The sequence below is a fragment of the Pimephales promelas genome, chromosome 1, assembly GCF_988280905.1.
Source record: "Pimephales promelas chromosome 1, fPimPro1.hap1.1, whole genome shotgun sequence".
Lineage (NCBI taxonomy): Eukaryota > Metazoa > Chordata > Actinopteri > Cypriniformes > Leuciscidae > Pimephales > Pimephales promelas.
Genome location: NC_142769.1, coordinates 9,458,367 through 9,473,129, shown reverse-complemented (window position 1 = coordinate 9,473,129; position 14,763 = coordinate 9,458,367). Strand labels below are relative to the sequence as shown.

General features: G+C 38.2%; 1 protein-coding gene across 9 annotated transcripts in view; it reads left to right on the top strand.

The window, feature by feature from the left end:
- hectd4 (HECT domain containing E3 ubiquitin protein ligase 4) overlaps positions 1 to 14,763 on the top strand; it is a 113,935-nt gene that overhangs the window by 13,592 nt on the left and 85,580 nt on the right. For 5 of the 9 annotated variants that reach the window (XM_089124540.1, XM_089124558.1, XM_089124579.1 and 2 more), the window contains exons 4-10: positions 61 to 188; positions 2,980 to 3,088; positions 6,933 to 7,071; positions 9,255 to 9,425; positions 9,511 to 9,703; positions 12,684 to 12,845; positions 13,247 to 13,360. In XM_089124540.1, coding sequence (XP_088980666.1) covers positions 61 to 188; positions 2,980 to 3,088; positions 6,933 to 7,071; positions 9,255 to 9,425; positions 9,511 to 9,703; positions 12,684 to 12,845; positions 13,247 to 13,360 — 1,016 coding nt within the window. The remainder of the gene's footprint in view (positions 1 to 60; positions 189 to 2,979; positions 3,089 to 6,932; positions 7,072 to 9,254; positions 9,426 to 9,510; positions 9,704 to 12,683; positions 12,846 to 13,246; positions 13,361 to 14,763) is intronic. The other 4 variants (XM_089124633.1, XM_089124599.1, XM_089124678.1 and 1 more) reach the window with 1 other exon arrangement.

Below are 14,763 nucleotides of genomic sequence, written 5' to 3'. Positions count from 1 at the left end.
CAAATTTCATATTCAACTAACCCGTATAAGAGTTTTAAACTTTAATTCACTCAATTGCAGACTGCTGCTTCTTGAGGGAGGTCCAGGCTCACCCTCCTGTTTGCTAGGGGGAAAACACAGCGTGTCGTGGGGCTTCGAGGACATGTTGCCCGCTCCAGAGAGCAGCGTCACTGGTCCAGAGAGTAAAGGTGTGTCTATGTTGGCTGGCAAATGTTTCTACATGCATAAAGAAAGATTGTTGTAACCACTGATGGGCAGTAACGCGTTAGAAGTAACGTGTTACTGTAATCCAATTACTTTTTTCTAGTAACGAGTAAAGTAAGGGATTACAATTGAAAAAACAGTAATTAGATTACCGTTACTTCCCCGTAAACAGCCTGCGTTACTGCGTTAGTTAACCGTGATTTTGTTTAGTCAGACCGTCTCGTGACATGAGTCGTGCGTGAATAAAAATGATGTATGAGATCAGTGAGAGACGACTAGAGTGCGGGAGAGAGCAGCCGAGTTGCCAACTCTCACACACGCTCACACGACACACCCCCGATTTCTCGCGTTGAAGTGTTAATCCCGTCGGTCAAATGCCTGAGAGATGACTATATCTATAAATCTAACCGTTGAGCCACATTTGTGATTGACTAGTTATACCGCAAATTTGTTAAAATCTCCCGGAATCTAGAGCGAGCGCGCATGCGAGACTGTGTTCCAAAGTCCAAACTTCGTATCGCGCGCACGACGAGAAGGGCGAGAGAGAGACTTGCCACTATGCAGAGAGCATCCTGATCTGGAAACAGGACCCCCGTTGGAGAATGTCAAAATTCTACCTCAAATCTGAGCAAGGATGTCACGCCTCACACGGTTAACTAAAGCAGCAAGCCGGTACAGGAATGTGAAACTTACTGAAAAAAAACCCTGAACCCCCCATCTGACATGACCGCTGCGGCTACATGCTGATGGGACATAACAACCACTGTTTAACTCCGTAAGAAAAAAAAAAAACAGAAAAAATCTTGAAGCCAAAATACGGCATGCAACAGCATTTTCTGTTTTGATCAACTAATTTTTGCTCCTATCTGCACTTTACTGGTAAAAGACGTAAGTGTTAATAATTTGTAATATAGTCAGGAGCGACTTTCATGATTTTGTTGCTGTATTTTTACATCTATTCAAATGAAGGATTTTACAAAACAAATTTATTTTATATGCTGGAATATGTAGAAATTTATATTAACAGAAGAAGGGCTGTCTTTATTTCATTAAAATATGGTGGAATGTGCAGAAAATAGGTTTAAATGTTCAACAATTTTCTTCTAGTCTGAGACTGTTGCATAAAACAAGTTTAAAAAAAAGAAAGTGTTTAATTTGATTACATTTTAGATGATGGAATATGCAGAAAGAATAGAATTAGGCTGAAAGGTCTATGTTTAGCGTATTCAGGTCGTGCATCATGTTTTTGAAAAGTAACTTGGTAAAGTAACTAATTACTTTTGAAAATAAGTAATCAGTAAAGTAATTGGATTACTTTCTTGGAGAAGTAATCAGTAACTAATTACTATTTCCAAGTAACTTGACCAACACTGGTTGTAACAAAGTTGGAAGCATACAATTCTGCTTGGCAATTAATACAATATTTTTTTATTGGTCTGTCGACCTCAACGCTTCGACTTCACCTCGACTGACACAAAACACAGCATTTAAGAGACTTTTTTTTTTCAGTTTCAAAATGCTACAACATGCAGTATATCAGTACAACACGCTAATCCCTGCTCTTCATACACTAGTGCCCTATGATTTCCATGGTGTTTTAAGTGCAGATGGAATCACAGAAATCCATTGATAAAAATTGATTTCTATATAATGTGAAACGTCTTGGAATATGGCAATTTTTTTGATGAATAAATCTAAAGTAGACTTGTATACCGCGGGTGCTTTTACACGGCATGTTTGCTGCAGTCCGTGCGCGATTGTTCCCACCGTTTCCCGCTGCGTTGGTCTGGTTTCACACTCAACTTGATTCTCTTGATCCTAGGTGCATTTGCGCATCTTACATAATCACAAACGGGCACGCTGCATCATAGAAAACAGGTCAATGTATATATTTTTTATTAAGGTGCTATTATGCGCAGCAAAGTAAACAACACTTGGTTTTACTGTATGTGTGTTGCATGAAGGTGAATTTCTGCTGCTTGCAAATGGATTCTTTGTAAAAAGAGGAGACCGCAGATTGCCATCCATTTGCTGCCCTAATTACGCTTGTTATGTTGTCCATGTTGCTTTGTGAAAAAAATTACAATTTTCATGCGAACTGTGCCACGTTTCAAACTAAATTGCCAGTGTGAAAGCACCCTTAATCAAAAAGCGACATCAGTGCCTGTGAATATTAAAGACTGCTATTGAAATCTGAAGTCTGCTTGTCCCAGTTTGGCCTACTACACACAATCAGACTCTCATGGTGTCTTCAGCATCTGCTGTCTCACTTTGAGGACATGAACACATGATCTTCATCTCCAGAGATGCTCTGAGAGTCACTTCAGCATTTTACTATTCCATTTGAGAACTATCGTTAGATAAACACACTCTATAGTCTTCACTACAACCTGTTGTTTAGCTTAAAAAAAACATGACAAAAATATAGTAGAATGTGCTTCTCTAATTAATGAAAATACAGTTTATTAAAACATTTTTTTTTCAAAGAATATCACACAATGGTTTTTTTTTCTACATTTTACTTTCAAATTTGTCCAGCACTTTGTTTGACCAAAAATTAAAGGAATTGTTTAAATTCTATTGATTTGATGGCATTTGGAAATTATGAAATTGTTAAAGTTTAATTAATTCAACCGTTGAGACATCATTTTTAATTATTAAAATGGAATCTGTAAATATTTATATATAAAACACAGAGTTTTGGAAACTATAAAATTGAATTTGTAAAAAATTTAAACAAATTTCATCAGGCCCTAAAACATCTTTTTCTCTCAGACACAGACCTGGGACGCAGCCTGGCTACAGATGGTTTCTATCTCTACACAACAAACTCTTTTGGAAAGGGCTTAAGCAAGCTGGGTTCAGGGCAGCATGGGACATTGAGGTAACTCTAAAACTACATAACTAGCACTCAACAACCTCCCCTGCTTTTCTCTTTGTACCAGTAACCTCCAGGCTACTATTGTGCTCATTCTACAGCTCTTGCTTTGTCCTGCTGTCTTTCTCATTTCTGCTCTGTGAGCAACTACATTTGTTGGACTTTTGAATCCTATGAAATGTTGCTGTGTCAATGAACTTTGTTTCAGTCCTCTCATAAATGTCAACTACTTGCACTTCCTCAGTCTCATTAAGAAACGTCTTGGACACGTCAAACAAACTGTAAAAAATAAGAAATCCCATTTTGCATAAAGAATTTTTAACATAATAGCGGAAACTGGGGATGTTTGTAATTGTAACGCCAGTTTAACCACTGCTTTTATTTGCAGGGTTAAAATCACCATCATACATGAACACCATCCTTTTAAAGTCACAGTGGAAGTTGTTCGTTTCTGTGTAAAGATATAGTTTGTTAGGATTTAGAGGACAACTATTCTAATGGCTCTTTTCTACTACACTCTGCTTTGTTTGGTTTTCCACTGTGTAAAAGTTTTACCTGTACCTGCTTTCGAGTACTTTTTTTAGTATCACCTCCGGCGAGGTTCTGAGTGATCTAAGGCGATACTAAAATGTCATGTGAAAACATTGCTGAATAGTCACCATTCACTGCGTCATCATTGCACGCGCCAGATGGAGTATCCAAAATATCCACCGCCATTTTTAAATAGTTTGGCCAGAGATAGTTTCTAAACTTACTACTATTATTATAGTATTATTATTATGGCAATTCGGAAGAATATGCCGTGGTCAAACAAGGAGGTGTAGACTTTCCTTTTGTTTGGTTGCCGAAGAGAGGATCCACCGAGAGCTTGATAGTGCAGCAAGGAACGAAACGTGTCGCTATGACGACCGGTTACTATTTGTTGCAGTACTTTCTGTAATGGAAAACGGAGCGAAAAATAAGCCTATTCGAGCTGGTACTGGTAATGGAAAAGCGCCATAATGCACCTGAATTCTAATTTGATTTGCGATGGCAAATTGTGTATCATCTGAAATAGATTCTCTTGATTAATTTGATATATTATAAGTAGTATAAGTTAAGTAATTATCATTAGCGTCTAAAGCTGTGGTCACGCTAGACTTAAGGCTGATTTCTACTTCTGCGTCGGACCTACGCCGGGGCCTCTACGCTGTAGACTACACCTTGGTTTTCATTTATACTTGTGCGTCGTTGTCTGCGTTGATGTATAATTACACATGCAGAAGGAGCATGTGTAACCCGGGTTTTAACAGACCAATCACACCGCTTGCGGTTCGCTTAGAATTGAAACGTTGTTACGTTTTTTGAGAGTTGCACGTCAGGGTGAGGGTTTTGCCGAATGGTACGTGTCCATTTAAAAGCTTATATTTCAGCTGTGTTGAAAAACAAGTTTTTAATGTTGTTGATATGTCTATGTGGTGTGTAATATTGATCAGGTATATTTCGGTGAGGAGACGCATGTGCGCACAATCTTTCGCTGAATGGGATTTATGAAGGGAATTATGCGCAGGTTCTGCCGTATGCATGGTTTTATATAGCCTAACTTCGTCATACTCATATTCTAGTCAGAATATGAGTCTGATACTGCTCTGTAGGGCTTTGATTATGAGGCGTGTCTTAACCGAACCAGGAAAAAAAAACCCCTCTGCACTCAATTGGATAGTCGTTAAACCTACAACCAATCAGAGCAACGCAGTAAGTGAACTACTTTGCATACAGTTGTCAACTACAGAGCTTACTTCTTTTAGAAGTTAAATAACGAGTGTTGCTTCTTTTACTTACTCCTCCATGAGTGCCACCAAAGGAGAAACCACAACGACCACAGGCTTTTATTACGTCCTATCTTCTTAGCGACCATCTGATTCAGCTGATAAGTTGCGCTTTTGCCGAATCATGTAGGAAGGACGGCAAAAAATTCTTTCCGATCAACAAATGCCTTGATTTCAGTTTTCTGTTCGTCTATTAAAATTAAAGAGCATATTGCAGGTAAAAAAAAATCGAAATTTATAGATAACCTTGTATGAAAATACCATATGAAAAGTTAATGCAGGATTTAAAATGTTTTAAAACAACATAAGGACACTAATTTAGAAGATAAAGTGAGCGTTTCTTGGACTGCTAGTAAAAACGGCTTTTTTTTCAACATCGCGTCATTTGACGTCATATCAGGGAGCCGCAGCCTCGGCTCAGTGAGAGCAGGCTGGTGTTCAGTGAGAGCGCTCGTCAGTCAGTGTGCTATCGTTAGTTTTTGCATTTTAATTTATCATCGTCATGGTAAATTATTGTGTTTGTGGAAATTGCAAAAACTCCAGCCTGTCAGGACTTCAAGATCACAAGTTTCCATTACAATAAAAGTGACGGTGCTATAGCCTATCTTTCGTTCCTGGTGCGGGTTGAGCAGGTGAAGAGACGGGATTTCTCCTCTGCATCGGCTCGGGAAACGCGGTCGTGTGTAGCGTTCACTTCAGATCAAATGATTATCATCCCGGCGATATGATGGAGTTCAACATGGTATGCCGAAGCAAGAATATTGATCGTGGTATACTACCAATGGCATCAAATAGTGTTATATAGGTAACTAGTCATGTCATGCCCTAAATAAAACTTGTAATTGAAAAACAAAATTGGTTGTTTAAATACTCAAACCTTTAATGTTCTGTTTATGTTATAACCAAGGTGAAAAATATGTATTAAAAATTTACCCGAGTATAGCCTATGCTTTTAGTATAGAAATATACTCAAGTAAAGTTTTTATACATTTAATAAATCTACCCTAAACATACTAATGTCTGCTGGCCTGTTATAGAATCTGTACAGTATTGTGAGCACAGTGTATCGTTAGCGAACGTGTATACTATAAGCACGTCTCTCACCTAAAAGGCACCTGTCCTGTTCTCCACTGGTTCTCCTCACATCACAGGTCAATTTTTCTCTGACCATTCTGTCTGACATTATCCTGGCCTGTCCCTGATCTCTTTAGCATAGCAGGCTCATAACTTTATGGCTTGATCCGTCATACGAGTATTTCCTCAGCGTCCGAAATGTCATGCGATCCATTGTTTTCCTGTTGTGTGAATCGACCGCTCTCCCGCTCATTGCGTCACGCCCGCCACGCCCATTTTCAGACGCGGAAGTAAAATTTTCTCACAAAAACGACTGCAGAAGCTTCTGTGGCGTGTTTATACGTATATTTTAAAGAAAATCTAGTTCCTACATTGTTTTTCTATGCATTGACTCGTTGGGTCCTCTAACCTGCAATATGCCCTTTAATACGCTGTCGATTTATTTTACAACAGACGCGACAGCGGAATCTATACATCTCAATTCTCCAGCTGCAGTCATCTTTGAGGGAAACCAGTTAAGCGCTCTTTGATAACGTGATGATTACGTCCTTGCAGATCATCTGTCCATCATCGTATAAAACCCGCCCTGGCAATTTGATTGGCCCGAACGTCTCTTGTCTGATCATGATTATTCCTCAATGGATCGAGTCCAGACCGAACTTCCCGACCAAAAAATGTTGTGGGCGGAGTTCGGGCTGGCATCCAGGCTAGGTTTTATAAGTATTAATTTAAGTATTATTAAATAATTTTTGGCATTACACGCCATTTTTTTGCTTTCGGCCACATGTACACTTAGTAAGGATCCTACGCACAGTTTTATAAATGAGACCCCTGCCCTGAGCTGGTGTCATTGAGTGGAGTCGGGGCTAATTTGCAAATTCATGTAACCGTGTTTACTAATTGAAACAAGGGTGTAAGTTTACATTCAAGACTTTAAAAGCTAAAACTTTTTTTGGTCTTCCTCACAGGGGTTTTGTTTATTGTCGGAATGAGGAAATGGAAGCAGGGTGGGTGGCGCACAGTAGTGGCGTTTTGCTCCACCGTCCTGCCTCTTTTGACACAAAACCTCATCAGCTGTGCCAGGTCATCGACCCCTTCACACTCCAGGTACGACCTCTCCATTGCAAATGATTATCCTTCAGATCGCACTTTCAAATTTACATCAGAAGTATTACAAGCAGGGCCTAAAACATTTTTTTTGGTTTTGACACGCCTGCCAATGGCCGAAATTTACCAGCTAAAAATATACTTTTACCAGTCATGACACAAAAAGCAGGTAGTTATGGTGCAAAAGATTAGATACCAGTGAAAATTCACATTCCTCCATTTCAATTTGATACCACAGCTAAAACTACTAGCTTAAAGGATTAGTTCACTTTTGAAAAAACTTTTGCTGATAATTTACTCACCCCCATGTCATCCAAGATGTCCATGTCTTTCTTTCCTCAGTCGAAAAGAAATTAAGGTTTTTGATGAAAACATTCCAGGATTTTTCTCCTTATAATGGACTTCCATGGGAACCAGGTCCAACCGAGGTCCGAACGACAGTTATAACAGTTACAGATGCTAGCCTTTCTCCATTCTGTGAGGCGCGTTTGCAACGTCACGTAATACGTAATTACGTTCAAAAGGTCACGGGCGACGTAGCCAGAAGTACAGAGTCAGAGTGTTTACAAGTTGAACGCATAGGTTGAACGTGAAAACTAACTCAAACGCCGTTTACAAAAAAGGAATTGAAAGGTAAAACAACGATGTCGGACGATTTTGATTCTGTACTTCCGGCTACGTCGCCCGTGACCTTTTGAACGTTATTACGTGACGTTGCAAACGCGCCTCACAATATATTACAAGGCTAGCATTTGTCCTTAGAAAAGTTACATTTTTGGAATAAGCTTTGAAATAACCGATCGTTTCGCATGATAAGACCCTTATTCATCGTCTGATATCGTTTAAAGACATTTGAAGCTGCATCTGAAACTGTTAACACTATCTTTTGGACCTGAACCATCCGGTTCCCATTGAAGTCCATTATATGGAGAAAAATCCTGGAATGTTTTCATCAAAAACCTTAATTTCTTTTCGACTGAGGAAAGAAAGACATGGACATCTTGGATGACATGGGGGTGAGTAATTTATCAGCAAAAGTTTTTTCCAAAGTGAACTAATCCTTTAACTAATATAAATGTAATTGCCTACATTTTTAAAGACTAGTAAACAGTCAAAAATATGAACAATCAAATTAAAAGCAAAACGCACAAACGAAATAAACAGTGCTCTTCAGGCAGGTCTAATAGTTTTCAGGTACTGAAGTTTAATAAAGTAGGGTAATCAAATAAATAACACTGCATAGTCTCTTTTTTTAAAATTCAAGAGCAGTGATGTTTTTTTCTTTTTCCTTTGTGGTTCCCTTTCAAACAAACTCCCTTTCACGTGTTCCAGCGCTTGAATATTTTTTTGGAAAAGCTGAAACTTTCGTGATGATGAAGCACTGACCCGTCAACTCTACAGAGCGTTGTTAACATTTGTTCATGTTCATGTTGTCACAACATTGCATTGTTAGAATTAAACAGTTTGTTACTGGCGACTGACACCGTTTCATAGACTCGCCAACACCGATTTGTACTCTCATTTGGAACTTGGCAAGTGTTCATTTTAGGCCCTGGTTACAAGTATTTCAAGTATGAGTGCTTTGAGTATGTATTCTGATATTTCTAATCAGAATTGTTAGTAGGTGTCTAATTTCTAGGTATGTTGTAAAATGAAAGTCGTATCAGCTGTCGACATACAGTAATTGTCATAATACTGATGCAATATAAATTTTGGAATATGACTCCTCTTGAATTTTCATCATTTTGGCAAAAGAAAATGCTGAATGTCAACTGTAAGTTAGACTTTCACAACATACAAGGTAATGCCTGACAATTTCACTGGTGTATATATATCAACAAAACATTGTGACTAATTATTTTGCCTTTTGTTTGGAGGCTTGTCATGACTTGGGCAGTTTTGGAGTTCCAAATGGTTGAAATTCAGCTCACATCCCCTATGTGTACCATGTTTTGTAACAGTTAGTTGTCAATTATTCCCAAAATTCATTTCATTGCATGTCAATAATAATATTATTGTTTTAATTATAATTATATTTATATATAATGTGTTTTGGTTCCTTAATCGAATCATGTCAAATGTGTAATATTTTTCACAAATCTATGATAAGTACTTGTATATTAACTTCATCCTTTCAAATGTTTTATTTGTGGATGCTTCTAATTCTCATTTCTCTATTAAAGGTTTCTCAATTAGTAGAAATGCCCCATCATCATTTCCCAGTGGGCAGCTGCCTGACCACCCTGCGTCTGTGTTCTGATGGTACCTACCTCTACTGGGTTTGGTCACCTGTCGGCATCAATGAGAAAACACAAAAAGGCCTCTCTGTCTTCATGGATGTCTTTCAGCTAAAGGTATTAACTTGAGAATGTGTCAAGATTTTTCCTGGGTCAAAAATTGTCTTCATTAGTGGCGGACAAATTATTGTTTTTTTTGCAGACTGAGTCTGGTCTGTGTGTGGCCAGCCCTATACAAGATCGGGTAATCCTGTCACGAAAGGAAGGCGAGTCATCTAAGTGTTTGAATGAGCTGCTCCTGAGCCGCATGTCTCGCTTCCGTGCTTCCCACTCCTCCACACTGGCTGCCCTCACCGGCTCTGCCATCACCAACCCCGTCAAAGAGGAGCAGTCGGGTAATACTGCTGTATGTTGTTTGTGCCTCGGCTGTTCCCAAGCGACAACTTTTTTGGCTTGGTTCCTATATTAATTGGGGCATTTATGAAAAAGAAGTGCACATCATTGTATTAAGTGTGCACTTGTAGTGTGTTTCAAGTCTTAAGTATTGTATTACAAAACTGTACTTGCAGATAATATAATATTAATTAAATAAACGAGACTACGTCTCGTAGACTCTTATGGCTCTCTTAAAGGGTTAGTTCACCCAAAAGTGAAAATTCTGTCATCATTTACTCACCCTTCATTCCAAACCCATAAGACTTTCGTTCATCTTCGTAACATAGTTATAGTTATTTATAGCTTCATAAAGCTTTCATAAAGACTTCAAAGCTTTCATAAAGAGATTGTAAAACTAATTCATATGATTTGAGCGGTTTAGTCCAAATTTTCTAAAGAGACTTGAGGCTTGTCATGTTTATATGATGAACAGAATGAATTTAGGCTTTTATTCACATATAAAGTACGTTTTTAAGCGCCAAAGTGGTAGTTGTGTAGATTGTCAATGGAGGGATGGAAATCTCAAATTTCATTAAAAATATCTTCATTTCATTCATCTTTCATTCAAAGATGAATGAAAGTCTTACAGGTTTGGAGCGACATGAGGGCGAGTAAATAATGATAGAGTTTTCATTTTTTGGTGAACTACCATAAACCTTTAACACGCTTAAATACACTTTTTAAAAGTGTTGACTAACATACTAAAGTACACAGTAAAGTACTTGATTTATAAGTTTTATTCTAGTGTGTTATTCAATATTAGATTGAAAGTTGATATTACATATGTACTAAATTGCAACTTCATAATTAAAGCTGCAGTCTGTAGCTTTTTTCTGGTTAAACATTATTCAGAATACATATTTAAGAAAATACATAACCAGCCAGTGTTCAAAACTATCTGTTTGTCTTAGCTCGATTCAAAGCGGTAAGCTTGTAATAATGTTTTTAATTCCATTGTTACTGGTGGATTTCAGCGGGAGATTCGAGCATGTATTTGCGTCATTACGTCGCATCTGTACCAAGGGGGTAATCCATCGACTGGAAGTTGAAGCCTCGCGGGAGCTGCCCTCTTGTAGCAGAAGTTCACTTGCGTTAGCATTTCCTTTGACTCCCATTTATTTTGGTGTCACTTTGACAGCGAATAACTTTACATCTGAGGCGTTTGAAGACCCCATTTGTCCTTTATTTATTTCTAAAGAAACACGACAATGTATAAAATGCTTCATTACCTTGTAGCTTAAGTTATGGCCCCGTAGAAGCAGTTTTAGTGAAAGTAGGCTAACGATTGCGTCATACCCACGCGACTCTCTGTTGCACAGTAGAGAGATTACTGTATGGACAGGAGGAGAAGCTCGCGCGCAAATCGGGGAAACGTGGAGGCAAAATGACAAAATAATTAATCAGAATACCAAGAAAAATTGTCTCCTTCTCCTAGCTCATGGCCAGCTCCTACTCGCACTCTTTTTACTTTTTCAGACGACAATTTCCGGTGAAATTTTTTTATGTTGGTCATACTTTCCAAAAGAATAATCTGATTCTGAATGCCAGTATCCACACTGGCGCAGTGACTGACGGCCTCACACTCTCCTCAAACATTGTGCTCATCCGCGCTTTGCCGTGTCGAAGTACAACTCACGTAAAGTGAATTATAACGTGAATGACTGCAATTGCAGATTTCGAACAGAGATTGCGTCAAAGAGGAAAAACTGCGGACTGCAGCTTTAATTGCAAATATATTTAAAGAAATGACATACAATATTCAGTAGAAATCCATACATAAGTAGTGACAACTTCAAGATGTTTACAAGCATACCTGGTACTATATTAAAGGCATGGTTCATATGCCTATGGAATACCTTGAAAAGTCATGTAATTTTAAAATTAAACATTTTGAAAAATAAATAACCCTGAACGTTTTGAAAAAGTAATTGAAGTTTGTTTCACAAATAGCTGCATAATAGAATATATGTTTAACCCTAAAAACAGTATTCTAGACAAATGTGGGCAAAATAGTTTTGATTTATTTAAAAAAAAATACTTCCCTTGATCTGAGTGGTACAAGACTTGGCTACTTTTAAGTTTGCCTCCTGAACAAACACATTTTTTTTTACTCAATTCTACAATGTTAAGTGGGTGAGAAAAAAAACCCTCCTTAATCTTGTATTTGGGTCAAAAATGGGCACCCATAGAAATGAATGGGAAAAACTGTAATTTAGAGCATTCTAAAATAAGCCAAAATAAGACACCAGGTGACGGCAAAGTCGCTTCATCTTTAGGTTTTAGTTCTAAGAATTTATTGGAATGATATTTTAATATAGTTAAAAAAATAAAACATAAAAATAAGCATAATTTACATAGAAAATATGGTACTTTTTGAAGTTAATAAATTAAAAAATACCCCCAAAATAAAAAATAAAAAACAACATAAATGGATCGACAAAACTTTATTGAAGACAGTGACATAAGATTTATAATAAATAAAAATTAGGATCACACCTGAGTCCTCTGTGCCCACGTTTGTCCACAATTACAGGATTAAGGGCTATAAAGTGAATACGGTTTGGGGGCTCCTTGATAATTTGGGATAAACAAATGTCTCCTCACAGCAAGAAGGTGTCCGGTTCCAGCCCTATATGAGCCAGGAGTCCTTTCTGTGTGGAGTTTGCATGTTCTCCTCGTGTCAGCAGCATGGGTGTCCTCTGGGTGCTTTGGTTTAGATTAGATGGATTGGACATACTGACATATTGGCTGTCGGTTTGTGTGTGTGAGTCGGAAGTGTAAAACCTGGCGTAAAACCTGTGTCAAAGCTAATGTGTGTGTGGATAATTCTGATTTAAGCGGACCCCGCAAAAAAAAAAAAAGAAAAAAAAAAATATATATATAGTATAACTCGCAGTGTTGATCTTGGTCTCTTGTTTTGTTTGTTTTTTCTTGTCCCAGTAGTCAACACAAGTTGTGGCTTGTCTATAAAAACGCTGAGGAAGACGCCGATGTACGTGTGTGGAACGTACCTGGTGATGCTGGCACCCACTCCAGGCGTTGCTGGGAGCTCTGCCACACGCTCGCTGTTTGGTGGCGCCAGTGGCCTTTCTTCCCTTAAGAGTAAGTCATCATTTCTTATTCTGAGGGGATCTTTATACCCTAATCAAACATTTTTACATAATCACTATCGTGGTGGATAGTGTCCGAATAGTGATTTATCATTTAATGTTATCCATTTTTGCCGTCTCATTTATCCCACTGTTACCTAAAATCAAACATATAATAATTAAATGAATAATTAAAACCCTAAAATGAAAATTCTTTTATCATCTATTTCACCCTCATGTTGTTCCAAACCCATATGACTTTACTTACTTCTGTGGAACAAATATGAAAATCATTTAGGAAACTCTTTTTAAAAAGCAACCAAGAGAGTCAGCTAAAAAGTACTTTTATTTGACATTCTTCAAGTCTTCTTAACTTTTTTTTTTTTTAGTCAATCCACTTGTGTTTTTTCCTAGTCTTGGCATCTAGTTTGGTGTTTAACCTGGCTGATGGTCAGTTTAGCAATCGTGCAGACCTCGTAGATGCTCCAGGAAGTTCTCTGGGTCGTGGGGCTCAGGTTGCGGGACTGGGTAAGAAACAAACATTTCCACACATAAAGCCCCTTTCACACTAAACTCAATGCATAAATCAAAACAAATCTCAGAGAGAATATACATTGGGCAGCAGCTGTCACAGTAGGAGACATTTCACAGAAGGCAATTGGTGATTTTTGGAGACAGAAAGATTATATATCATCTTGAAGTCACCTAAAGGGCCTCAACTATGCATGGGGGGTTATATTAATAATTTTATTGCTGAGAAGGTCGATGAAAAGCTTCAGCTCCAGGCAAACATGTACAGGTCACATGGTAAACATGATAACCCGCATATCTGCTAGATGCCATTACCGTTTGGTGCTACAGTTTTTCCATGAACCATTCAGCACAACATTGTTAACATTTGTTATATCCGTTATTTACGAAGCTAAGTGACGATGTACAACGCAGCTAGATCCTAACGTTAATGTTTTCTAATGTACGTCTAGACTAATGTTACGTTAGACAACGTTATGTTAAAGATAACGTTCAAATACGTTGTTGACTTAACTTATATCAGATCCTTGTTTAATTTATCCGCGTTTAGTTGGTGTTGTGGTGTACCGCATAACTTAATCGCATAACTTAATCCAGAGCAGACACTTATCTTGGTTAAGATGTGACTTGGGACCAGGTTTAAAGAAATACACACAGTCGCCCAGCCTCTCAGGAACCTAGTGTCAGAGTTGCATGTACCCCATACACACCGTTTGACCATTTTAAACTTAAAATAACTAGAAAAAACGAATGAAAACGGACTAACTCCAATGCATTTCAATGGAAGTGGAAGCAGAGAATGTCCGAGTGTATTGGGTTAGCTGCGCACTGTGATTGGCTCATCGTGTTTGAGGGCGTGGTTTAGCCATAGGTCAGTTGGATTTATGCACTCACAGCTGCACTACTTCCAGAACTTCAGCCAGCTCCTTTGTTTCCTGTCTTCCATTATTGGACAAACTGATTAATCCAGGTGTGTCTGATTATTGTTGTTGTGACTACTGAGGTCAGGCCCTGAGGTCGGGATTAATCAGTTTGGCCAATAATGGCAGACCGGAAACAAAGGAGCTGGCTGAAGTTCAGGAAGTAGTGCAGCTGTGCATAAAGCCAATTGTGGGAGTGGCCTTGGATGGCAACTTGCCCAGTGCATTATGGGTGTTGAAATTTTCCTACCTATTTGGCAAAAGGGAAATCAACGGCCTTTTTTTCTGTTTTCTCTAGTAAGGTAGGACCTATTTATTTGTACCTTTCTACCTCATAGCCAGACAAGTTTTATTGAAAGCCTATTTTGTCAGCGATAAAGTACCCCTTTAAATAGTAGATGTTAAAAAAAACTTAGTAAAAAAGAATTCTATCCACAAGTTTCCGAGGGGCGCTCCTGTAAAAAATAAAGTGGGTGAAAC